This window comes from Lolium perenne, chromosome 6, assembly GCF_019359855.2.
Source record: "Lolium perenne isolate Kyuss_39 chromosome 6, Kyuss_2.0, whole genome shotgun sequence".
In the NCBI taxonomy this organism is placed as follows: domain Eukaryota; kingdom Viridiplantae; phylum Streptophyta; class Magnoliopsida; order Poales; family Poaceae; genus Lolium; species Lolium perenne.
Window position 1 is genome coordinate 272,250,035 of NC_067249.2, and position 27,210 is coordinate 272,277,244.

At 46.9% G+C, this 27,210-nt stretch overlaps 1 protein-coding gene and 1 pseudogene across 1 annotated transcript; both read left to right on the plus strand.

The window, feature by feature from the left end:
* Positions 1–21,774, plus strand: part of LOC127326810 (putative disease resistance protein RGA4) — a 75,435-nt pseudogene extending 53,661 nt beyond the window's left edge.
* LOC139830119 (uncharacterized) lies at positions 11,373–21,532 on the plus strand. The gene is made up of 7 exons (XM_071822602.1): positions 11,373–12,692; positions 13,560–13,756; positions 14,483–15,371; positions 19,308–19,331; positions 20,036–20,072; positions 20,826–20,897; positions 21,312–21,532. The coding sequence occupies exons 1-7, from the start codon at positions 11,373–11,375 to the stop codon at positions 21,530–21,532; spliced, it is 2,760 nt and encodes a 919-aa protein (XP_071678703.1).
* Positions 21,775–27,210: the final 5,436 nt, after the last annotated feature.

Sequence of the window (27,210 nt, forward strand, 5' to 3'; positions counted from 1 at the left end):
AAGAAGAAGGAGAAGGATGAGAAACCCTCGGGGGCTATAAAAGCGGCACTGGAAGAAGAAGAGGAACAGGACCTAGTAATGATGGTACAAATTCCATGGATGCAAGCATACATATCATACATCCTAAGGAAACAAATACCCGACGATCCAGTTGAAGCAAGGCGAGTTATTAGGCGTTCTAAAGCCTTTACTGTGGTCAAAGGGGAGTTATACAAGAGAAGTATTTCGGGAGTGTTACAAAGGTGCGTCACACCCGAAGAAGGGAGGATAATTCTGAAGGACGTACACGAAGGAATATGCGGTCATCATGCAAGCAGCCGAGCTATAGCAGCCAAGGTTTTCAGAGCAGGATTTTATTGGTTGACAGCAATTGAGGATGCGAAAGAAATAGTTCGTACTTGCGACGCGTGCCAGAGATTTGCCGTAAAACCTCACTCTCCGGCAGCAGAGTTGGTGCCAATACCGCTGTCTTGGCCCTTTGCTCAGTGGGGTCTCGATATGGTGGGAAAATTACACAAGGCTTCGCCAGGAGGATACGAGTATATGCTCGTCGCCGTCGACAAATTCACCAAGTGGATAGAAGCAAAGCCGATAAATTCACCAGACGGGGCGTCGGCAATCAAGTTCGTGAAAAATATCGTCTTTCGGTTTGGAGTACCTCATAGCATCGTCACAGACAATGGTAGTAATTTCACATCCAAGGAGTTCAAGGCATACTGTGCAGAGGTAGGCATCAAACTACACTTTGCATCAGTTGCGCACCCGCAGACCAATGGTCAAGTCGAGAAAGCCAATGGCATTATCTGCAATGGTATCAAGAAGCGTTTGCTAGCACCATTGGAAAAAGCTCGACATACCTGGCCTGAAGAGTTGCCCAGTGTGTTATGGAGTATTCGAACAACACCAAATACGGCAACACAGGAAACTCCGTTTTTTCTGGTCCATGGAGCTGAAGCAGTACTGCCGATAGAAATAGAGCATGATTCTCCAAGAGTCACAGAATATGACGAAGAGGCTTCAAGAAAAGCATTGGAGGATGATGTTGATGCACTAGATGAAGCTCGAGACGAAGTGTTATCACGAGTCACTAAGTACCAGCAAGACTTGAAAAACTACCACAGTCGACGTTTGCGCCCGAGATCCTTTCAGGTCGGCGACTTAGTCCTTCGGCTCACGCAAAAAAGTCATGAGAAACTCGAGTCGCCGTGGCTTGGCCCTTACATCATCACAGAAGTAATCGAAGGAGGAGCATACAGGATAAAGGACAAGAAGACAGGGGTTGCTGAGCCAAATCCCTGGAACGTGGCGCAACTCAGGCGGTTCTACGCTTAGAGTCGAAATATAGTCCTCCTTTGTAAAAATACAATGTACTGAAACGCCCGCGAGCTTTCAGACGCACTCTTTTCCTTTTCAGGGCACCGAGTGGGGCTGGAAAGGTTTTTAATGAGGCGGGCTCGCGGTGCTGCAATATAGAAAAGATATTGGTGATATACATTTTCTTTATCGACACACTCGGGGGCTTGCACCCAGCAGCTACAACATACATATGTACTGCCGACAAAATAGAACTTGCAAAACAATAAATTTCGCCTTGGTGCAACACACCTCGCAAAAAATATGACACACAGGAAGGACCAATAAAAAAGCTTGGGGGTTTGTTGAAACAAAAATAGTTCGAGATATTTGACAATATACATATTATTTACAATATACAGGCGTTCTTCGACAGAGAAAAAACAATAAAGAAATTCTTCAATCAGCATTTAGTATAGCTTCTATATTGATTCCCTCGTTATTTGCAGCACCAGTTCTATGTTCAGCATAGCTACCTTTCACAAAGAACTCTGCATCCATCCGAAGCAGTTCGTCCATCATCTCTTCTGCTACAGGGCGCACAATGTCATCGATTTTGTCAATGTTCCTCTTCCGCTTCGCCTGCCCGGCCAGACACTTGGTGACAATTTGAGTCAGATCTAACTTCGGGTAGCAGATCTGTATCATAATCATGGCGAATCTTGCCCCAGCTGATAGCTGAGCCCGCACAAATTCATGAATACGAGGGGCATCTCGAAATTTCTCCATCAAAGTAGGAAGGGTGTCTGGGATTTTGTTGCGGGGAAACATGGTACTGTAGACTAAAGATAAAGTTCTCGTGCAGAAGTCGAGAAAGTCGCGGACCTGACTCGCGTGATCTTGAAATCTGACTATTTGGCAAGTACGCTCAGGAGTGACCCAGAAATTGGAACCATGCTGACGAGCAAGCCTGACAAGCACATTGGTTCGGGCTTCAACACGCTGATCTTCGGCAGCAGTATCCAAAAAAGAACATGTTTCACCGGAAACATCAGCAAGGAATAAAAGATAGTAAGGTTAAACTAACATATGACCAAATTTTGCGGAGCATACCCGTCATATCCAAGCTAGAGTCATTCATCAGTTCAAGCATATGATTCTCTTGGCGCGTAGCTTCGGCAGCCTCAGCAACTGCAGTTTCCTTCAACGCTATGGCTTCTTGAGCTTGTTGAACAGCTCATTTTTCATTCTCAGATGATCTTCGAGACTGTTCCATGATCACGAGAGCTTGTTTTTTCATCGACTGCAGTTGTTGACGGAGTTCGTCCAAGTCTTCATTTTATGCAGCACTCGAAGAACCTCCAATATACTCGACAGCGGAGGACCTTTTCGAGCAAGACGCAGCAGGCAAAGCAGCCGAGGAATGAGGCCCAGTGGTATAGTTGTCAAAAATCAACTGGAGAGAAAATACTTCGATATCAATACCTCGGCAACATAGCTTTTTCATTAATAAGGTCAGATATTTACACGGCTATTACAAAAGGTTCCTATTGAACTACTGGGGTAGTTATCGCCAAAGCTACTTTGGCGACAGCATCAAAAGAGAAGCAAAACAAAAAAAAAGAGACAAGGTGGTCTACTTGACCTCCGGCTTCGATGAACTAGGAGCTGGAGTTGGCTTGAATCCAAGGAAAGCAAGGATTTTCTTCGAGTTTGGCTTGGCAGCCTTAATCAAAGACTGCCATTTCTTCGTCTCCATATCCTTTACATCGCCATCTTTAGCCCAGTCGACATCCTGTTGGCTGTCAGCAACCAAAGCTATGGTGCCTTCAACACCAATCTTTAGGCCTTCTTGTCGAAGACTGGGTCCAAGATCTTCTTTGGATTTGAAGCACTTGGCGAGAGCAGTAAAAGTCTCGGGTTCTTCTTTCTTCACGAAGAAGTAGGGAAAAAGCCGTGACAGAACTATTCTAGCGTCAGTAAGGCCTTGGCGTGCTTCATCTCCATGAATCTCAAGAAGGGAGAGCGCGTCGAGGAGGCGATCACCTTCAGGATTTTCTAGATCATAATCTTGTTGCGTCCTCCCTAAATGAGCAAAAGGAAGCTTGTTAAAGAAAAAGCGAGCCAGGAAGAATGTGATGACCCGAAAAAATAGCAAGGATTTGAGTACTTACTAACAAAACGTCGACTCCAAGCGAGTAAGGATTTCATCTTCACGGGCAGATTGCTGAGCAATGTTTTCACTCAAAGAAGTTTCCGCGTCATGAAGTCTTTTTCGAAGATCTTCGACAGTGGCAGTATCTAATTCAGCTTTCTTGCGAGCTTTTTCGCTTTGCTCCAATTTAAGAGCAAGAGTATCAGCACGTTTGTTAGCTTCCGCAAGATTGGCTGGCAAAACAATTGACAATAAACAAGTGTCATGGCAAAAAATGAAGGAGAGTTTATTTAGCAGGAGAAGCAGTAAAAATAGTACCTTCAAGCTTTTTAGCATGGTCACGGTACCCAACGAATTGGGTACCGAGACGGATAAACTCCTTCATCAAAGGCTGCAAAGAAAAATAGAGAAAGAAAAATCAATATAGGAAGTGAAAAGTTCGACAGCAACAAGCAAAGGAGAAGCAAAAAATAAAGGGGAGTCGACAGCATTGAAATATTCGGAACATAAAAGAAGAAGTGAACAACTTACATCATCCATTGAAGGAGTCGGGGAACTACCAATTAGCAAGGTAGGCTCCTTGGCCGGCTCGACCCTAGCCCTCTTTGGTGAAGGGGCACGGGGGCTTGCAACTGGAGTTGGATGCTCGATGTCTTGCTGAGGAGGCGAGGTTTCATCCCCATCAGGCTGAGCTTCAGAGACAACTAAAGTACGCGACGTACTCGTTCGAGCAGTCGCGTCAATAGGTGGATTTTCATCCTCGTCACCACTACAATAAAAAGGCGACAAAATAAGAAACAACATAGACAAAATATCGAGAGCAAGCAACAAAGAGCAGCAAAGAACTTACGAGCTGACAAGGGCATCTTCATAAGGGTTGAAAGTTGTCCTTTCTTCAGTAGGAACAACTTCTTCGGCAGGAGATGCGCCGGCTTTGGAGGTGCCGGAATCGGCAACTTCGTCCCTTTTCCTCTTGTTCCTTGGAGAAACAGCGGAGGGGAGGGAGTGTGTCGATGCGGTAGCCTCGGATTCAACTTCTTTTTCAGAGGAAGCCGCGGGTTTGTGAGAAACCGCGACTTCACTCTCAGGATGAGGAGGAACCTGGGTGTCCTCGGTAATGATTGCGCAATCTTCGACTTCTCCACCTTCGGGAAGGGGAGGAAGAGGCGACGCAGTTTTGTGGTTCTGGACAAGATAGAAAAAGTATCGGCAGGAATTTGTATCAATAACAGCAGTCGAAGAAATAGCAGTACAAAAAAGAGAGAAAAGAGGAGAGTGATCGAACAAGCAGACGATAAAAATATATTACCTGCGGGAGCGCGTTGGTGGCGCTATATGGTGTCACATGGCAAGATGACGGGACGATGTCTTTCTTGCTAAGCGACGAGATTTTTCGGACAAGTTTTTCTAAGTCCTTGACCGATAAATCTATCGACAGGCGATCAACATCCTTGTCGCCAGCATACATCCAAAGGGGGTTTTTGCGAGCTTGCAAAGGCTGCACCCTAATCCTAAGGAAATATGCCGTGATTTGGATACCCGACAATTCTTGTCCGCGGGTATTTTGAAGCTCGTGGATGCGTGTCATCAGCGCCTCTGTCGCCGCTTTTTCTTCGTCGCTAGCCTCTGCATCCTAGGATCGGCGGCGACAGATTTTTTCGTTGCCATCGAAAGGGGGAATGTTGTGTTCCGCCGAGTCGTGACTTTCCTCGTGGATATACAACCATTTTTTGCGCCACCCTTGAACTGAGTCAGGGAATTTGACATCGAAGTACTCGACATCAGGGCGGACGCAGATAACAACGCCGCCTATGTTATAGGCAACGTTGGGAGAGCCATTACGGCGAAGGAGGAAAATGCGCTTCCATAAAGCCCAGTTAGGCTGGACTCCAAGGAAAGATTCGCAAAGAGTGATGAAGATCGAGATGTGGAGGATGGAGTTGGGAGTAAGATGGTGAAGTTGCAATCCGTAAACAAAAAGCAACCCACGTAGAAAATCGTGAATGGGGGAAGAAAGGCCGCGGATGAGGTGGTCAACGAAACTGACCCGATACTCAATAGGAGGGGCTGGATAGCTCTCCTCGCTGGGGAAGCGCAGCGAATCTTTCTTCTTGCTGATCCCAAGCTTCTTCAGCAAGTTGATATCTTGGGCGGAGATTTTGGATCTCTCCCACTCAGCGCTCCCCAGATCTGCTGTCGCCATCTTCGCTTCGGGGGTGGTGTGCCTTGAAAGTCTTGGCCGCGGCGGCATCAACAATGGTGTGGAGAAAGTGGAGCAGTATGCGTGCGCTAGAACTTGGCTGTTTGCAATGGAGATTGGAGCAAGAGAAGGTATGCGCAAAGGTGCGGTGAAGGGGAATACGCGAGGAAGAAGAAGAGTATTTATAGCAGGCTTAGTCGGAACGCCGCACCGTTGGATGTTCTCCAAATAGACTGGATGCTTTACACGTGGATCAAAGGGTACAATGGTATTTTTACCATGATGGAACTGGACAGGCGCTACAGCGCGTGCAGCAGAAAAAGCAGAGGACGTGTGTCCCCCACTTGCGTAACGTGTCAACAGGTCGCAGATTTTGGGCCCGCAGGTCAGTGAACGGACATCTCTCGCGTCTTCCCGATACAGTGATCGTGGCTATCGTCAGCGATGTTGTCACCTTGGCAAGAGAGAATCTCGGCTATGAAGATTAATGAAATTGGCGGCAGAAAAAGACTATTGATTATTTCGAGAGCCTTTGATCAAATACAAGTTTTTGCTCAAATGCTCGGGGGCTACTTTGGAAAAAAGAAAAACCTCGAGTATGATAAAATAGAAATGGCGAGAGCCTATGATCAAAAGCAAGCATTTGTTCATAGCCTCGGGGGCTACTCCCATCGGGAGCGCTGGTCGCGCACCCGATAGATATGAAAAGTTCGAGATAGAATGACAATATAGCGACACAAGGTATTAAAGTGTTGAGCCTACAACCAAGCACAAGTCCTTGGCTGTAGCCTCGGGGCCTACTCCCATCGGGAACGCTGTTCGCGTGCCCGATGAAAGTATAAAAATATATATATATATATATATATAGTGAGCATATTTCGAGTTATACAAATAACTCGAAACATACTCCCATCGGGAGGACAATATAAGTCATCCGTTGACTCAATAAAATGTGCTATTCCAACAGCCGAAAAAAGCACTCGACAATATATTCTCAGAGCGCCAAAGTTGCGAATAATCTCTGAATGCCGCAAAACTCTGCGAAGGTAAGACCCCAGATCCGTTCTGAGCGGCGTGGCGCCGTCTCTGACGTCGGTTTGCTACTTTTTTCCGTATCAACAGATACGAAGAAAAATCCTAACGGACGCGTTAGGTACCCGATAAAACATGACTGGGACTCGACAGAATGGTAAGACCTTAAGCGGCACCTATCGAAGTTAAACACCAGTATCCCGAGATCATGTCCAGGGACGTGATCTTGAAGTAGGTTTTTGCGGATTGCCACTAGAGCAGTTAACTAGTACCTGATCCGTCAGATGAACTAGCCCCAACTACCATTATCCCTGTACAATATATAATTGCGTATCCAAAGATATGTGATAAATTTGACAGAGTTATTGAATGGCTATAAAGTTGGATATTTTCCCTGATTCTTTGATTCAAACAAAATCTCGGGGGCTACTGACATAGGCATCCCCAATGGGCCTGCCGAAGATGGTACCCGGGGTTTACTGAAGGCCCACGACTCGATGAATATGAAGATTCGGAAGCCCAAGTTTGTATTAAGGAAAGCTAGAGTTGTATTACGAAAAACATACTTGTAATCTTACGGGATGAGTTAGAAACCTTCCCGGACTCTGTAATGTGTGTACTACGAATCCCTCGACTCCACCTCCTATATAAGGGGGAGTCGAGGGACAAAGAAAGCATCGATTCATTGTCTCACGCAACCCTAGTTTTTACATCGTCGAGTACTTTTCGGCTGAAACCTTCGAGATCTACTTGCCCTCTACTTCCGACTAAAACCCTAGTCTACAATCTGTAGGCATTGATAAGTTAATCCCTTGTCACCTATTGCTTTCAAAATAAAAAGCTCTAGCACATGAGTAATCCCTGCTTCCCTCTGCGCAGGGCCTTTCTTTTACTTTCATGTTGAGTCTTCATCTTCTACCTTATGCACCAATTAAGAGAGCATAGTTGTCATTCTTAGTGCAATGTGCATAGTCCCAAAATTATTATTGATTGATTCATGATTGTGCTATTGCTTGCTCTCAAATTACTTGTATCTAGCCACCCTCTGAACTTTGAAGGTGCCCTAGCATTTATGTTTTGCTATTCCATAAGGACATGTTGAGTACCACTTTATTATGCTTACTCTATGATCATAAATACACAGTTGCTTTCAATGCACTATTATCCATGATCTTTTGTTTGAGTTACTCTTCATGTTATAACATAGTTGGTAAATTCAATTGAATTATATCTATCATGCCTATGTTAGAGTACTTAGAACCCAGCACACAATGTTTTACATGCTTGATCAAGATTGTGTTGGCTTCATGTCACCTCAAAAATTATTTTTGTTATCACTTACCTACTCGAGGACGAGCAGGAGTTAAGCTTGGGGATGCTGATACGTCTCAAACGTATCTATAATTTTTGATGCTCCATGCTTGTTTTACACCAATTCATATATGTTTTACTTACACTTCGTTGCACTTTTACATGATTTCCGGCACTGACCTATTAACAAGATGCCACAATGCCAGTTCCCTGTTTTCTGCTGTTTTTGTATTTCAGAAAAGTTGTACAGGAAATATTCTCGGAATTGGACGAAACAAAAGCCGAAGTCAATATTTTACCGAAGCGAAGACGAAGTCCGAAGGGGGGTCGAAGAGGCGCAGCAGGGCGCCCAAACCACCCCTAGGCGCGGCCTAGACCTGGCCCGCGCCTAGGGCAGGTGTGGGGCCCCCTGGCCTCCACCGACATCGCCCTTTCGCCTATTTATACATCTTCTCGGGAAAACCCCAAAAACATCAGCCTCCGTTCCAGAAAAGTTCCGTCGCGGCCGCCATCGTCCAGAGAAGATCCGGGGGACAGAAGTCTCTGTTCCGGCACGCTGCCGGCACGGGGAATTGCCCCCGGAGCCATCTCCATCGATCCCACCGCCATCTCCATCGCCGTTGCTGACTCCCATGATGAGGAGGGAGTAGTTCTCCCTCGGGGCTGAGGGTTCTACCGGTAGCTATGTGGTTTATCTCTCTCTCCCATGTACTTCAATACAATGATCTCATGAGCTGCCTTACGTGATTGAGATCCATATGATGAGCTTTGTAATCTAGATGTCGTTATGCTATTCAAGTGGATTTTACTTATGTGATCTCCGGAGACTCCTTGTCCCACGTGTGTAAAGGTGGAGTGTGTGCACCGTGTGGGTCTCTTAGGCTATATTTCACATAATACTTGTTCACTGAATTATGATTTGAGTTGGATATCTCTATGAAATTGTGGTGTGTTAGTACCGCCTATGAATGCTCAAAGTATAGCGCGGGGTGTTTATTAGTACTTGGGAATACATGTTTAAGGTTTGCTTTTGCAGCCCTACGCAATGAATTAGTGTTCGTTATCCAACCAGAGAGTAGTTCAGAGTAGCATAGTAAAGTGCTTATATTTATATTCCTTTATGATATCATTGTTGAGAGTGACCACTAGTGAAAGTATGATCCCTAGGCCTTGTTTCCAAACATCGAATCACCGTTTATTTACTGTTTTACTATATGTTTACTTGCTGCCATATTTATTTCAGATTGTTATTACCACTCATATTCATCCATATCACCTGCATTTCACTATCTCTTCGCCGAACTAGTGCACCTATACACCTGACAAGTGTATTGGGTGTGTTGGGGACACAAGAGACTTCTTGTATCGTAATTGCAGGGTTGCTTGAGAGGGATATCTTTGACCTCTACCTCCCTGAGTTCGATAAACCTTGGGTGATCCACTTAAGGGAAACTTGCTGCTTTTCTATAAACCTCTGCACTTGGAGGCCCAACACTATCTACAAGAACAGAAGCGTGCGTAGACATCAAGCAGCAGACGGTGGGGGATCCTCGTGTTGGCGGCGCTTTGGCTTTTGCAACTCCCAGATCGTGTTTCAGATGCCTAACTTGGGGACAACAGACAGTTGAGTTCTTGGGTGTGGTGTGCGGATGCTACCGGGTGAAAGCTCCGGGTGAAAACCCTAGACATCGCAGTCCCGACGGCGGCAATGTAGTGTGTCATTACCCTCTTGGGGGCATCGTTATGGAGTCGTGACTCGACTCGATCTCGTGACAATGCCCTCGGTGGCAAGTTTGGGTTTATGTGTTTTTTTCCTCTTTTTTTTTGATCTGCTTTGTAAGAGGTTCTCCTCTCCACCTTTTACCGGTTCGGCCTTTGCAGCTTTATTTATAAAGTGTGGCGAAAAGCTATTTCGAGAAGGAGGTTATGTCTTGCCAAATTTGTTACTACAAGCTTACTAGGACATTACTTCGATATAAAGCGTTCACGGATAAATTTGCTCATGAGATGAAATGCTTTCACCGCAAGAGAAAATTCCATTCATGTGTGAGAATTCACCTACGGTTTTTTTTATTTATTCATCAATATCTAAAAAAAAATGTAGAACCACAATTTTGTTCAAGCGATTGAAACAAAATGATTCGATTCTCTGAAAAAATCTTTACAATGTGTAAATTGTTCACATATATAAAATGGGTTCACTATATAAAAATTGTTCATCATATACACTATTTTTGCATTTTAGAATAAATTTATTTACCAAAAGTAATTATAATTTATTTGGAAGTTTAAGCAATCACCCGAAAAAAATTAAACTTATTTGCCGTAATACAAGAAACACATTTATAAAAAAATCTTGAACTTGTTGTTTTAATGTCCATTTTCTTTATACATTTCTTTTCAGTCTATATTATTGGTGTCACTTTTGAGCCGTTCAAAAAAAAGGGCAGCAACGAAAATAATCCAACAGTGGCACCAACAGAAACAGTGGAACAAAATAGCCTACTCCGAGCTGGATAACTCCAAACTCGAGATGCGCAAAAACGGCCCAAGGGAAAATCAGGCGGCTGCGGAGAGTTCGGCCGCGGCGGCTCACCGGCGTCGGGAGTTGGCAGGGAGGAAGGCGGGGTGGCCCGGCCGCGGCGGCGCATCGTGGGCATCGGCGGCGAGCAGGGCCAACGCGGGGGTGGCGTTCCGGCAGGGCAACTGGGCGAGGGCGCGAGGCGGCGAGCGAGCTCCAATAGCGTGGAGGCCGGGAGGAGAAGACAGCGCGGCGTGGGTCGGTCGTCTTCGGCAACCGGCGGAAAGCCCTGGCTCCTTGGTCCATGGATCTTTCCTGATTGTTTAATCGGTTTACCACTTCACCTCCTGCACCATGTCGGCATCGGTATCGTCATCTTCTCTACTCTAATGATGCCAATCACTTACCAAGGACTACTAGCTAACCGTTGGTAACCGTTGGCAAATGAGCAGTCTCAACGCAATTAACAAAACTAAGCTCCACATGCTGGCGGGTCGACCAAGGTCGGATCTAGTCATCGGCATCGTCATCTTCTCTACTCTAATGATGCCAATCACTTACCAAGGACTACTAGCTGACCGTTGGCAAATGAGCAGTCTCAACGCAATTAACAAAACTAAGCTCCACATGCTGGCGGGTCGACCAAGGTTGGATCTAGTCATCGCCTAATTAAACAAACCTCCCTGAGCCACGCCACACACTGGCTATAAACCAGGCTATCAAGGGCTCCTCCAAAACACACACACACATTGCTACCTTCCTACCCTGTACTTGCAGTGCATCCACGAAATCCCCACCACACACACCAATTAGCCCTGCCTGGCGGGCTCTCGAGACCACCCAGGACCGAAGAGGAGGTGATGGAGACGGCTATTGGCGCGGCGAATTGGCTTGTCAGCAAGCTGCTGAATAAGCTGTCCGATGACCTGGTGGCCGCGTTTGTGGCCAGCTCTGAACTCGGCCTCAACTCCGAGCAGATCAAAACCAAGCTCAATTACATGCAAGGGTTGTTGCACGTTGCGCAGGACAGGGGTGTGCACAACAACCCTGGCCTGCAGAGCTTGCTGGAGGACCTAAGCAAGAAGGCTGATGAAGCGGAGGATGCGTTGGATGAGCTCCACTACTTCATGATCCAAGACCAGTTGGATGGCACCAAGGAAGCGTTCGCGGACCTGGGTGATGGCCTCTGTGGTCATGTACTCCATGGTCGCCATGCTGCTCGCCACACCATCGGTAACTGGCTTCCATGCTTTTCTTGTTCTCGTACGCTAGATGATGAGTCTGCTGCTGCTACTATTGTTACGACTAACCCAAACAGTGTGACCCAGTCTGATAGTGGTAATGATGGTGGCCATGTTGGGAAGTTGAAATTTGATAGGGTGGCCATGTCCAACAGAATCAAGTCAGTGATAGAGGGCATACACAACCTGTGTGATCCTGTCTCTGACTTGCTGAATAAAATCCCAAATAATAGCACAGTTGTCACCATAAAAAGGTCTCCCACAGGCTCAACAGTATCACAGGATAAACTGTTTGGGAGGAGTGCCATCTTTGAGCAAACTGTAAATGCGCTCACTGGTGGCACATATCAAACTGAAACCCTCTCAGTTCTGCCTATTGTTGGCCCTGGGGGTATGGGAAAAACAACTTTCACCCAGCACTTGTACAATGATAAGAGGGTTGAGGGACACTTCACTGTCAAGGTTTGGGTATGTGTTTCAACTGATTTTGATGTTCTACAGCTCACCCGGCAGATCCTTAGCTGCATACCTGCGATTGAAGAAGAAAAATATAAATGCAACATTGAAACAGCCAGTTTAGACCAGCTTCAAAAATCCATTGCGGAGAGACTAAAGTCCAATAGGTTTTTAATTGTTCTGGATGATATATGGAAATGCAATACTGAGACTGATTGGAAAAACCTATTGTCTCCATTCACAAAGGGGGAATCCAAGGGCAACATGGTTCTTGTCACAACTCGGTTTCCATCTATAGCACAGATGGTGGAAACAACAGATCCAATAGAACTGGGTGGTTTGGAGCCTAATGACTTCTTCACACTCTTTGAAGCTTGCATATTTGATCGTAGCAAACTGCCTGGGAACTATGAAGATGACTTAATTGATGTTGCAAGAGACATTGCTAGGAAACTAAAGGGTTCACCACTAGCAGCCAATACAGTCGGTCGGTTGTTGAGGAAAAACCTTTCTCGGAAATATTGGATGGAGATTCTTGAAAAGAACGAGTGGAGCAACACAAAAAATGATGACGATATTATGCCATCTCTAAAAATTAGCTACGACTACCTTCCTTTTTATTTGAAAAAATGTTTTTCATATTGTTCCCTTTTCCCTGAAGATTATAAGTTTCAAAACTCAGAAATTACTCATTTTTGGATGACGGTAGGTATCGTAGACTCTAGTAGCCAAAACGATAAGAATTACTTAGAGGAACTAGTGGGTAATGGTTTTCTCATCAAGGGAGGAGATAATTCTGGTCAATACTATGTGATGCATGATTTATTTCATGAACTATCTCGAAATGTTTCATCACAAGAATGTTTCAATATATGTAATTTAAGTTTTAGAGCCGATGATATCCCAAAATCTATTCGGCATTTGTCGATCACCATAAAAAATGTATATGATGAAAGTTTTGTAGAAGAAATGGGTAAATTGAGGAGCGTGATAGACATTGCAAATTTGCGGAGTTTGATGATTTTTGAATTACATGATGTAAGAATAGCAAATATTTTGGAACATACATTTGAAAATATAAAGGGTCTCCGAGTACTATTTATAGCCATGACAACTCAACAATCTTTACCAAACAACTTTTCAAATCTTATCCACCTCCAGTACCTTAAAATTAGTTCACCTTCTGGCTTAGAGATTACTTTACCTAGCACATTATCTAGACTTTACCACTTGAAATTCTTGGACCTGAGAGATTGGTGGGATATTGAAAAGTTGCCTAAAGACTTTAGTCGTCTTGTGTATTTACGCCATTTTCATTCTTCTGGAAACTTCCATTCCAATATTCCTGAGGTTGGAAAGATGAAGCGTTTGGAGGAGCTTAAAGAATTCCATGTTAAGAAAGAGAATGTTGGGTTTGAGTTGAAAGAGCTGGGGGAACTGAGCTGCCTTGGAGGAGAACTCAGTATATATAATCTTGAAACAGTGAGGTCCAAGGGAGAAGCTAGTGATGCAAAATTGAAAAATAAAACAAATCTGAAAAAGTTGAGGTTGGTCTGGTCCAAGGCAGAGCACCAACCTATAGATGATGATGTGCTCGATGGTCTTCATCCACCAAATAATATTAGAGTGCTTGGCATTATAAATCATGGTGGTACGACTGCTCCAAGTTGGTTGTGTGGCGACATTAGCATAAAAAAGTTAGAGTCTCTCCATCTAGAGGGTGTATCGTGGAGTACTCTTCCATCTTTTGAGCAGCTATCAAACCTCAGCAAAGTCACCTTCAGGAATATTATTGGGATGCGTTTGTTCGGGCCTGGTATTGGTGGTGTTACAGAGAGAAGCTTCACCCATTTGAAGGAAATTGTGTTTGAGGATATGGCAGAACTTGTGGAGTGGGTGGGCGGACCTAGTAGCCACATGTTTGCAAGGCTTGAAAGCATCAGAATTAATTTTTGTCCCTTAATCTCCTCATTTCCATTTTTGGAGTGCTCTCACGTATTTACCAAACTGTGTACACTTAATATTTGGAAGTGCCCTGGTTTGTCTCTGTTCCCACTCATGCCTCACACTTCCACGCTTACATATGTTCGCGTGGGCAATGTTGGGTCGGGGCTATTATACGATGGGAAGGAAGTTAGCATTAATGGGTATACTAGGCCTCTGGCTTTCCACATTATGGATAAAGTAGAGCATATGGAAATTTGTGGTGTATCACACGTTACATTGTCGGATCTCCAAAAGCTAAAATCCTTGAGCACTATACACTTCAATAGATGCGACGACGTGTTTTCCACAGAACTGGATGACACCGTTCTGCTCCATTCAGTTCAGAGTATTCTCATAATAGAGTTACAGATTACCGGAGAATTGTTTTCAAAAGCTTTGAGAATTTTTCCAGCTCTTTCCAACCTTGAGATCAGCGAGTGTAGGAACCTTGGACTTCTGCCTGCGGAGGACGGAGGGCTCTCGGACCTCAGGGTGCTTCAATCATTTAATGGATCCAGGTGTGGGAAGTTGTTCTCTCAGTGGCCCATGGGAGAAGTAGGTGGAGGAGGTCATGCCATCAACCCTTTCCCTACCTGCCTCAAAGAACTCTATATTTGGTCTGAGCCAAGCATGCAATCAATGGGCCTGCTCTCAAACCTCACGTCTCTCACTAGTCTAACTCTGATAGATTGTAGTGAATTGACGATTGATGGGTTCAATCCTCTCATCACAGTCAACCTCAAAAAACTGTACGTACGAAATGAAGAGGGCATCTCTATAGCAGGGGATCTGCTCTCAGAGATCGCAAGGAGCAAATTAATGAGTGCAGGTTCATTCCAGCTGGAACATCTTGGTGTGGATAGCATCTCGGCAGTGCTTACTGCTCCCATTTGCAGCCACCTCGCCGCTACTCTCCACACGTTACGGTTCAGTCATGATCAGCGAATGACAACCTTCACGGAAGAGCAAGAACGAGCGCTTCTGCTCCTCACGTCCCTCCAACATCTGGGATTTTATGTTTACAAGAATCTGCAGTCCCTCCCTCGAGGATTACGTGGCCTTTCTTCTCTCAAGAGTCTAGTGATTGAAAGATGTGAGAAAATCCTATCCCTACCACCCAAGGAGGGCCTGCCCACTTCACTGGAAGAGCTAGCTGTACTTTTTTGCAGTCCTGAGGTAACCGAGCAAGCCAAAAAATTGAACGAAGCGGACCCGTGGTTTTATGTATCAATACAAGTAGATCTGGAAGTGGATGATGATGTCTAATATCCATGGATCTTGGACCTGAAATAAACTGGATGTAACTGGACAGGGCTTCGCTGGACCTGGGCCGCAAAAGGACCTTAGGGCCAATAACGTTGGATGGACTTGGATCTCTAACTTGGACAATCCAAAATCCATTCCCGTGGCCGCTGCCGCTGCCGCACCTCCGCCCGCCGCCGACTCCCTGCCTCCCTGCCTTGTGTCCGTCGCCACACCCTCCGTCCGCCGCTGACTCCCTGTCTCGTGCCCGTCGTCGCATCCTCCGTCCGCCGCCGACTACCCATATCTTGTCGGCCGCCTCACCCGCCCGCCGGTGGTTCCTCTTCTTACGCCGGTCGCCGCATGCTCGGGTGCCAACTTGGGGCCTTCTGGATCGGATCTGCCGCCTCCTACCTCCTGCCCTCCTGGTGAGAATTTACTCGACTCCCCTCTGATTATATTCATTTCCTCTATTTGGCCTTCTCAAGTGACTGGATGGTGGTATGAAGTAGGCCTCAAGTATGGTGGATCGATCTAGTACTATTAGTAGTGTACCATGTGAATCAGTAGGTCTTTCAGGTTTTTCAGTTTCCTCAGTAAGCTGGTGCTCAACAGTCTGCTGTCGACAGTAGCTTTTTTTCGTCAGTAAGTAGTTAGCTGTTTAGAGTTTCAGTTAGACACGGTCAGTATTTGAACCAGTCTATTAGTTTGGATTTAGGATTTGCTTTCAGCTTGGTAATCATGATGCGGATTATACCGCAGTGTTGCTACAGAGCTCTCATCATCTAAGTATCACCTACCTTACAATAATGCTCATCTTTCAACACAAAATTAGGCTTTTATTGTCCATATTAGTCTGGTGATTTTTCTTAACTATCATTATTTACTGTATAATTTGTACTAGCTTACTAAACTTTCCTGTAGCTACATCCAACTTGGTGGTATCTGTAAACTCTAATTGTCATAATTTGTATAATATGTTTTTGTTTGTTTATTGATATCTCTGTTCATCTCCAACAGGCTCACTCCAATTGTCATAATGTCAACCAGTCAAGCTACAGGGCAAGTTCAGCTTCATGAAGGAGTGGATGATCAGACTACCAATCGCAGAAGCAAGAAACGGTCAAGAGCTTGCGAATTTTTCGGGGAGTTACCTGAGGAAGGAAAAGCCATATGTATTTATTGTCAAAAAAATTGTCATATCATCAAGGAATTGGTTTCTATTTCTCATTCATAGATTGACGGCATGAGCTTTAGCATAAGATTTTTGTTCAAATTGAAGTGTCAGGTATGCTTACTCACTTGGCCATAACAGATGACTCATTATCTACTCGCTCACTGATCGCTGTTTTACTGAAACTGCAGAAACCTCTACAAAGATGGTGTTTGGAAATCTCAATGGATGAACAAAGATTGTATTCCTGATTATCTACATGCTATTTCTCGCTGGTTTGTTCATGATGGATGGTTACAAAATACTAGTCCAGCATTGTCCTAGTTCAGGTCTTTAACTCTGATCGATGTCGCAAAGTTTTGATGTGTTGGTATCAATAGAACTCTTCTACTGAAGATCAGTGGATGTTCAAGAATGTCTGAAAACTATTGGTAATTGTGGATGATCGATCCACAATTACACAAGGTACATAACCCACGCCAAGTCTTAATGCGAGGTGATGCCTTGTTTCTCAGACCTGACAGCCTACATGTTTCAGTTGCAGAGCGACGTTTTTCTGAGAACTGACAGCCTACATGCATCATGGTCCGCCATTGGACTCCATGTGCCGGTTAGTCAACCATTTCTCTTTTGTTCATGATTCCATTCACACTGCCTGCATGCAGCCACTTTAGTTATTTGGACTGCTTCCTTTTTAGACAACTGCTTTTTTTTTTTAAGCATACTGCACGACTTCACCTTTAGAATGTCATCGAGTAAGGATATTCCAGATGGAGTGTTAAGGCATAGTTTGCTCTTTTCTTTTCAGACCTGAATAATCAAGGCCCATGCCGTCGCAACTCCCTCGACCTGTCAGGGCATGAAGCAGCGGCTGGCGGCTCGGCGTGGGAGTGGTGCTGGAGGACAGCTCGAGCGGGTGGACCAGGGAGTCCAAGAATTTTAGGTGGAGGTGCAGCGCCGCTGCCAGCTCGGCGTGGGCGTGCAAGACGGGAGCCTGCGATCCAGGGACTGATCTGGTAAATCCTTGATCCTCGCTGCATTATTTCTCAGTAAATCGGCTCGTAGGACGCTTGGGTGCCTCTGCCTCCTTGACTTCAAGCAGGCAATGGACATGCCTGATAATTCTGCAGCTGCTTTCTAATTGGATAGGCATAACTGATTCCATTTTAGTAGCAGTTTCACCAATGATTGTGTGTCTACCGAGTACTCGGTGTCTCTGTAGGCATTGCTAGTTACGTTTGTCGACCAACATGACCGATTGTTATGTGTGCGCTAATACCTCTGCAACTGGTGAACTAATCGAGCGAGTCAATTATACGAAAATTCTACTAGCATGAAAAAGAAAGGTTGTGATAAAGGCTCCTCTTTGATCTGCTGCTGCAGCACTTCTATTTTAGCTATTTGGTCATGGTAATTTCACGACTGTACGATACTATGATGCATCTCTTTGGATGCCTCCTTCTATTTTGTCTCCTTGCTTTGCTTGTCCCACCACCATGTGAACGATGCGTAGCGAGCTAGCTGTTGTTTTGCCGGCAGAACTTGGTTGAATGCGGCTACACCAGCACATGGTCTATGCACGACTGTCATTTGCTTTCCACCACATGAGTACCAGTAATCCATCTAAGAGCATCTCGAGCCTATGATAACGTTAATCTAGACTTTTTCTTTTAGCTCTTGGAACCGAGAGGTTTTGGTTCCAAAATAATCTCTCTGATTAAAACAATCACTTAAAGGGGCTCAGAAGGTGTTAAGGTTAATGATGTAGGTGGATATTTCTTCCTGACTGGTAAAGGTTTGAGACAATGGGTCCTTTTGCTCCCCTTTTATTTAATTTTGTGGTAGATGTTTTCTCTAGGAAGATAATTAAAGTCCGTGACACTGGCATGTATAGAGCTCCATTTTCCGACTTTAACTACTTCATTACTCGAAATCTGCAGAACAACTGCAACCGATGGGTATTGGCGAGCTCTCTCAGTTCGTAGTTTTGCATCTACGACATTATTATTCCATCCAAATGATAACAACAACAGAACCACATGTCTTCATTTTGAATCAGCAATTCAACAAAGGTCAGTTGATCGTTCTTTCTGGCCAAAGTGCAAATCGATCCCCTGTATCATGTATTGGCTTTTGGATTTGCATCGCATTGACCTGTGAACTTGGTGCATTCATTCAGGCATTCCACTGACTGCTCCCTGTTGGTGAAGCGAAAATCCGAACGAAGTCATGATTCATGGCAGCTCCGGAGGGTAGGTAGCACAACCTGTGTGCAGTCTCCTAGCTTGCCAAGCTGATCAATGGAGGCCAGTTCACCCTTAAACGAATCAAGGTACGCCTATTATAAAGTTAATCTAGATTTTCTTACCAATTTTGTCCATATAATAGAATCTCTATCAGATACGCAAACGGTCCTGGTCTATGATAAAGTTAATCTAGATTTTTTTTTTAGCTCTTGGAACTGAGACGTTTAACATCCAAAATTATCACACTAATTACAACAATCACTCAAGAAGGCTCAGTAGTTGTTAACCTTAATGATATAGATGGAGACTTCTTCCTGGCTGGTAAAGGTTTGAGACAAAGGGATCCTGTTGCTCCTCTTTTATTTAATTTTGTGGTAGATGTTTTATCTAGAATATTAATAAAGAGCTCCATTTTCTGACTTCAACTACCTCATTATTTGAAATCTGCAGAACAACTGCAACCAATGGTTACTGGTGAGCTTTCACACTTCGTAGTTTTTCATCTACGGCATTATTAACAGAAGCATATATCTTCGTTCTGAAGCAGCAATTCAGCAAATGTCAGTTGATCGTTCTTTCCGGCCAAGCTTTTGGATTTGCATCGCATTGAGCTATGAACTTGGTGTATTGATTCAGGCATTCCACTAACTATGCTTCTTGTTGGCGAAGCGAAAATCAGTACGAAGTCATGATTTATGGCAGCTCCGTACGGTACGTAGCACAACCTGTGTGCAGTATTCTAGCTTGCCAAGCTGATCAATGGATGCCAGTTCACCCTAAAATGAATCAAGGTACGCCTATTATAAAGTTAATCTAGATTTTCTTACCAAATTTGTCCGTCTAAGAGCATCTCTATCAGATACACAAAAGGTCCCGGTCTATGATAAAGTTAATCTAGATTTTCTTTTTCAGCTCTTGGAACTGAGAGGTTTTACATCCAAAATTATCTCACTGATTACAACAAACACTCAAGGGGGCACAGTAGTTGTTAACCTTAATGATGTGGATCGAGATTTCTTCCTGACTGGTAAAGGTTTGAGATGAGGGGTCCTTTTGCTCCCCTTTTATTTAATTTTGTGGTAGATGTTTTCTCTAGGAAGATAATTAAAGTCCGTGACACTGGCATGTATAGATCTCGATTTTGTGACTTTAAGTACTTCATTACTCAAATTCTGCAGAACAACCGCAACAGATGGTTATTGGCGAGCTCTCTCGGTTTGTAGTTTTGCATCTACAACATTATTATTCCATCCAAATGATAACGGCAACAGAAGCACATGCCTTCACTTTGAAGCAGCAATTCAACAAAGGTCAGTTGATCGTATTTTCAGGGCCAAAGTGGAAATCAATCCCCTGTATCATGTATTGGCTTTTGGATTTGCATCGCATTGACCTATGAACTTGGTGAATTCATTCAGGCATTCCACTAACTGTGCTCCCTTTTGGCGAAGCGAAAATCCGACATGATTCATCACAGCTTCGGAGGGTAGGTAGCACAACCTGTGTGCTGTCTCCTAAGTTGCCAAGCCTATCAATGGAGACCAGTTCACCCTGAAACGAATCAAGGTACGCCTATGATGAAGTTAATCTACATTTTCTTACCAAATTAGTTCACCTAAGAGCATCTCTACTAGATGCGCAAAATGTCCCAGCCTATGATAAAGTTAATCCAGATTTTCTTTTTGAGCTCTTGGAACTAAGAGGTTTTACTTCCAGAATTATCCCACTGATTACAACAATCACTCAGGGGGCCTCAGTAGGTGTTAACCTTAATGATAGAGATGGACATTTCTTCCAGAATGGAAAGGTTAGAGACAAACGGATCATTTGCTCCTCTTTTTATTTAATTTTGTGGTAGATGTTTTCTCTAGGATGTTAATATAGAGCTCCATTTTCTGACTTCAAGTACCTCATTATTTGAAATCTGCAGAACAACTGCAACCAATGGTTACTGGTGATCTCTCGCAGTTCGTAGTTTTGCATCTATGACATTATTAACAGAAGCACATGTCTCCGTTCTGAAGCAGCAATTCAACAAAGGTCAGTTGATCGTTCTTTCCGGCCAAAGTGAAAATCTATCCCCTTTGTCATATATTGGCTTTCCGATTTGCATCACATTGACCTGTGAACTTGGTGTAATCATTCAGGCCTTCCAATAACTGTGCTCCCTGTTGGCGAAGCAAAAACCCGAACGAAGTCATGATTCATGGCAGCTCTGGAGGGTAGGTAGCACAACCTATGTGCAGTCTCCTAGCTTGCCAAGCTGATCAATGGAGGCCAGTTCACCCTGAAACGAATCAAGGTACGCCTCCCTGCTGCACGACAACACTCCTTGTGCATTACATCGAATCGTTGCCCTTATTCAGTGTGGTAACAACTATGTTATGAACATATTTTTCAGCGTGCCAAACCCTGCTGTTACCTCATGGAGAACCTGAATCTTTCAACTGCTAGCTGACAGCCTAATCAGTCCTGTAATGCTGGTGCGCCTGCCCGTGCTAGCTGCATCGTCTGCCGCTTCTCCGCCTACTCCAACTCCTGTCATCAAGCTTGGCATCTGTGCCTACTCCAATTCTGGGGTCAACAACCTCGCCATCTCTGCCTACTCCAACTCCTGCGGCAACGACCTGGCCATCTTGACGCATATGGTTTTTGGGTCTTACCTAGATTTCTAACTTATCAGGAGCACTCTAGCGTGCCATCTTTAAATTGTAGGCTTATTATTTGACGTCAACCTTTACCGAATGTTAATTGGACTAAGTAGATGTAGAAAGTAACAGTTCACAAAAGTCGCATTTTACCATGAGTTCCGTATGGCTTGTTGAAATAGCTGCACAAATAACTTTGGGATGGTTGGAATATTGCGTGGCGACGCACCAAAGTTACCAATGATCTAATTCTTGGCTTAGGTTTGTCCCGTAATGTCTCTTTATGAAGAAAATGCGTCTGCACCCTGCTCCAGCGGGGCGACGCATCGTGTCCGGGGCGTCCGCGGCGACACAAACGCGGCGCAAATATGCGGCACGTTTGCGTCTCCGCGGTCGCGCCTAGCGTCCGCTCGCTTCCCCCACAGGTCCGCCTGGCAGCGACCGTAGCTCGATCGGCCTCGAATTAAAGCACAGCAAGCGCGCCAATGTCAACCGCCGGAGTGGCAACCGCGCCGATCAACCCGCCAACCGCCGGAATGGAGCGCCGAACCGCCGCGGAAGAGCAACCGCAGGCCTCTTCGTTATACGCGTCGTCATTAATCCCCGCAGAATATAACCCCTGCGTCTACTGTAATTCACGTCGAACCGCCTTCTTCTTCTTCTTCTTCTTCTTCTCCAACACTGGCTAGCCAGACGCCATGAGCGACTACACGCTGCCGTCGGACTCGGAGAGCGAGGGCAAGTCGCCCGGATGGCTGCATTGGTGGGAATCACCTGCGACGCCAAGCGATCCGGGCTCCACGCCCAGCGACCCTGCCTCCACGGCGAGTGATGAGGAGGAGGACGGAGGCGCCGATGCCAGCGACGGCCAGGAGGAAGACGGAGGCGCCGCTGGCAGCGACGGCGAGGACGAGGAGGAGGAGGAGGAGGAGGAGGACTCCGACGCTAAGTTCGCCCGGCTGGAGGCGCAGGAGGCGGCGGACGACAAGGCGGCGGCAAGGAAGGTGGCCAGGGCCCGGGCAAGGGCGCAGGCGCGGGCCGCGCGTCGTCGTCGTCGTCTGTTCACCGACGAAGATGACACTACGTCCGAATCCAACTCCTCCACGGACGCGTCGTCCGCCAGCTCCTCTTCCGACGAGGAGGTGACAAGCAAGAGGCGCAGGAGTCAGGACGACGAGGCATGGCCTTCTAACAAGAAGGCCAAAAATTAGTTTTTAGTTTATTTGTTTTTAAATTTGTTCTTGTTTATATGTTAAATTTGAACTTTTTTGATTCGAGTAATCTATCCGGTGAACTGTTTATGGCAGCAACAAGATCATTCTGTACTACTTGTTTTCGCGTTTAAACTTGGTCATACAAATTGGTTGAGTCCTTCAACAAAAATGAAGAAAACATAACAGTTGCATGTCCAAAATGCGTCGGACCGCTGGGGGTGGCCCCTACGCAAACGGATATTTCGCGCCTCGCGGATATTTTCGCGTCCGCCAGACGACGCAAACGGACGCCCGCGGACAATTTAGTCGTCCGAAATGGGTCGCTCCGTTGAAGATGCCCTTAAGAAAAAAGGTTTTGGATACAGAACCTGCATCTTGCACGGACACGAACTGTCGTCGTCGTCTACCATGTATAGAATTCAGATCTAGGAGTAGTCAGGTTTGGGATCTGTTGTATGCTTGTTTATGCATGCTCCTCGGGACTCTCACTATCAGCTGATCAAGCGTATCTTGCGTTATATCAAGGGCACCTCTCACTATGGACTGAAAATACACAAGTCTTCTTCTATGGAGCTGATTGCGTACTCTGATGCGGATTGGATAGGGTGCCCCGACACTCGTAAGTCCACTTCTGGCTTTTGTGTGTTCATTGGAAACAACTTGGTCTCGTGGTCTTCTCGACGCCAAAATACAGTCTCTCGGTCTAGTGTGGAGGCCGAATATAGAGTGGTTGCAAATTGCATAGCTGACTCTTGTTGGCTCCACCAACTTCTCCATGAGCTCCATCATCCTCCTACGAGTGGCACGGTGGTTTATTGTGACAATGTTTCAGCTATGTACATAACCTCCAATCCTGTTCAGCATCAACGGACAAAGCATATTGAGATTGATCTATATTTTGTCCGTGATCTTGTGGCACTAGGAGAAGCTCGAGTCCTACATGTTCCAACCAGCTCTCAATTTGCGGATATATTTACGAAGGGCCTGCCGACTATTGTCTTTGAAGAATTCCGTTCCAGCCTGAACATCGCTCCGAGCGTAGTTCCGACTGGGTGGGGGTGGGGGGGTTGTATAATATTGTACTGTCACGTTGTAACGTCTCTCTCCCCTAGTCTTTAGGCAGTTCCTTAGTCATAGGATCTCTTTCCTATATGTGCGGCACGTTAGCCCACGATGTGTATCCAGTGTATGTAATCCTGAACTGAATCAATACAATCACGTTGAGTCACAATTCAGCTTCATCGACTCGGATGGCCACCGGCGCTGCCGTAGGCACAATCAAATCGAGTGCTGACTTCGACGGCAGCGCATTGGTCCGATCTGCCCAGCGACCTCCTGGGAACGGTGTGCTCGAGGCTCACGGGCCTCGGCCGCATCCGCTTCGCCGCCACCTGCAGATCATGGCGAGCCGCCGCGATCACGTCTCGGCACCTGGCGCCTTCCCTCCCGTGGTTCCTCTACTTGGACGGCGAAGCCCCGCCTATACTGTCTGGAGTACGATTCGGTCTCAAGCATCCCGCTTCTGTTAGCACTAATCTTGATGGGTGCACGTGTGCAGCTGCCGGACCAAGTCCTGTGACCGTTGTGGACTGAATGCTAGAATGGCGTACGATGCGTGCCTGTATGTAGCTAGATTAGTTGGGCTAGTGGCCGGGCATGGCGGCAGTTTAGTGCGTGCGTGGGCTGGCTGGTGGGCAGGAGTGGTGCGGGGCATGGGTGCTCGGCCTATATAACCAATCGCGTGTACTGCTTGTATGAGAGCAAGAGCCAGCTGAAAACAGAAAATATTAGGGTGTTGGTGCCCCGTGACGGCGTTCGTCGCCGGCAAGAAGTGCGCCAGGGCCGAGGCCTCTCTTTTCTCACTTATTTACAAAGACTAGAACAACCCCTTATAAACTACTCCACACCTCTCTCAACTAGCAATGTGAAACTAAATCTTTTTTTATAAAGGAAATATATTAATATCAAAAGATACAAATTACACCTAGCCTCCGCAACAACGTCCCACCTTAGTGGCAGAACGGATGCACACAACCAAAAAAAGGAAAGAAAAAAGTCCCGCTATAGCATTCCAGACTTAGCAACAGCAATACAACTACCACCGTGACAACACCTGAAATACAGACTCTCCAAAAGCGACACCTCCAAGAAGGGAATAGTGCACCAGCACCGTCGTCGCCTGACCAAAGGTAGCCAGACCTTAGGTTTTTACCCTGAGAGGTAAGACTCTAAACTTCACCTATGTTGTCGCCCCACATGCATACCACTGTTGCAGAGCCCGGAACGCCAAGCAAGTCCCTCAGCATCACGGAGACTCAGACCTTCTTTAGCCAGTCCACCAATCTGGCCTTCATGATATTCCATCTTCTAACTTCACCATGGACCAAAAAGTCACCTGCTGTAAACACAGAATACAGCTTCGCGCCGCTCCCTCCGGAACCAAACGGTCGGAATAAAAACATGGGTGCGCGCGACCGAATACCACCCGATCTAGCAAACTCCAGGCAAAATATGCATTGTTACATTCGCCGGCAGAGCTTTCCGGAACTCATCTCTCCAGCCAGATCAAGGCAAACTAACTCCCGGAAGATCGTCAACTTCGCTTGCAAGAAACCCGAGGACCGCCACCAAAAACAAAGCAAGACCAGCAAGCCCCCATGCCGCCAGTCCCTCCCGCTGGATCACCATGGAAGAGGACGGCGGCGCGGATCATGCGTACCATCGCCGAACCGTCTCGGGGCCGAAGGCCGCCACCGCTCCACCAAATCCTCCATGGCTACCGACGGAGAGCCTCAGGCCCCGGCCAAGTAGCTGTGCCGTCCGGCTTCCTCCACCGGCGCTTCATCACCTCCCATGGAACGTCATCGCGAAAACCCTCTCCTCCCCCTCGTCGTTCGATGGAGGGGGTGCCGCCACCGTCGCCAGGACCGACCGAGGCCAAGGCCGGGGCCGAGGCTGGCAGTAGCGGCGGCTGTGGGGCGGCGGTCTGCGGGCGTCTGTGGGGCGGGGCGAGCGGATCCTCCGTCACCGCCCGGGAGGGGGCGGGAGAGGAGGAGGTAGGGTTAGGGTTAGGAGCGAGACGAAGATAGCTACAGAAAGTAGTACTCTAGCAAAAACGATGAAAAATGACCAGAATTTCAGAATTTGTATTGAGATATGGCCTGAGGCCCAAAGCCAAAATCTAACAGTGACTACGGGGTGAATAGGCACTGGCGTTTTTCAATTTTTATGGCTCAACAAGAAAGTAAAGTTGTTTGATTATAGAGTGTGTGTGAGTTTCATGTGCCTGCTTTTGGGTGTCCACTTCAAGGAATTAAGAGCATCTCCAGTCGCGTCCCCCAAACCGTCCCCCAAAGGGATTTGGGGCGCGCCGGGCAAAAAAACGTTCCCAGCCGCGTCCCCCAAAGCCGCTTTTTGTCCAGCGGGCCCCGATACGGTGTCCGGCGCCCCGAGCCCGTCCCCGCTACACAGGGGACTCTCCGGGGATGCCGGACACAAGGAAAAGCGAGGCGAAGCGATGCGGGCCTGACGCGTCAGCGGCACAGAGAAAATTCGTCCACCGCTCCCGCCTAATCGCGCCTCTCCCACCACATCGCTCCTCTCCCGCCGCACATTTCTGCCATCCCAACACATTTGACCTATCCTGCCCGCCGATTCATTTCTCCCTCCCGCCATCGCTACGCTGTTCCTCCCGCCGCCACCCTCTCCCCATCCATGGCGCCACCGACTGCCCCCAAAAAAATGGCCAAGCAAGGGACCAAGAAGCCGCCGGGCAATGGGACGAAAGGGGCGAAGGCGCCCTTCGCGAAGCCGCGGAATGCGCCGGCTCCAAAGAAGAAGCCGGAAGGCTGGACCGATGACCAGTGGCATCAAGACTGCCTGCGCCGAAAGTTGTCGACGGCGGAGCGGAAAGGACGGAGGGCGGGGCAGCTGGAGAAGAAGGCGTTGGCGACGCGCGCGCACCAGCACGCGCTGGCCGGGTGTATCGCTGCCACCAACGCGAGCCCATGGAGTACGACGTTGCCGCCGTACATTCCGGGAGTACTATCCCCGTCGACATCCGGGTTCTACAACGACGGCCCCTCCGCCACTCCCGGATGCGTGACGCCAAACTTGTCACCGCGGTACGAGGATGCGCTGCCTCATGGCGGCTTCAACCCCAACGCTATGTTCTACTCCCCGACGTACGAGCCAGGACCTGGTCCGGAGGGCGCCCCGTTCAATGGCCGCAGGGCCCGCTCGAATTCGATGGCGCCGGTGCTGAGGAGGAGGAGGAGGTGGAGGAGGAGGAGGAGGCGGGGGAGGGGGGGGGGGGACGGGGTGGAGGACGACGAGGACGAAGAGGGCGGCGACGAAGAGGACGACGAGGGTGCCGGTGAGGATGCTGATGATCTCGTGGAGGTTGACGCGGACGGCGTGAAGAAGAAGAAGAATAAGAAGGTGTCGGGCACAAGAGGCCCCAAGTGGACGGTTCTGGGGGATCAATGTCTG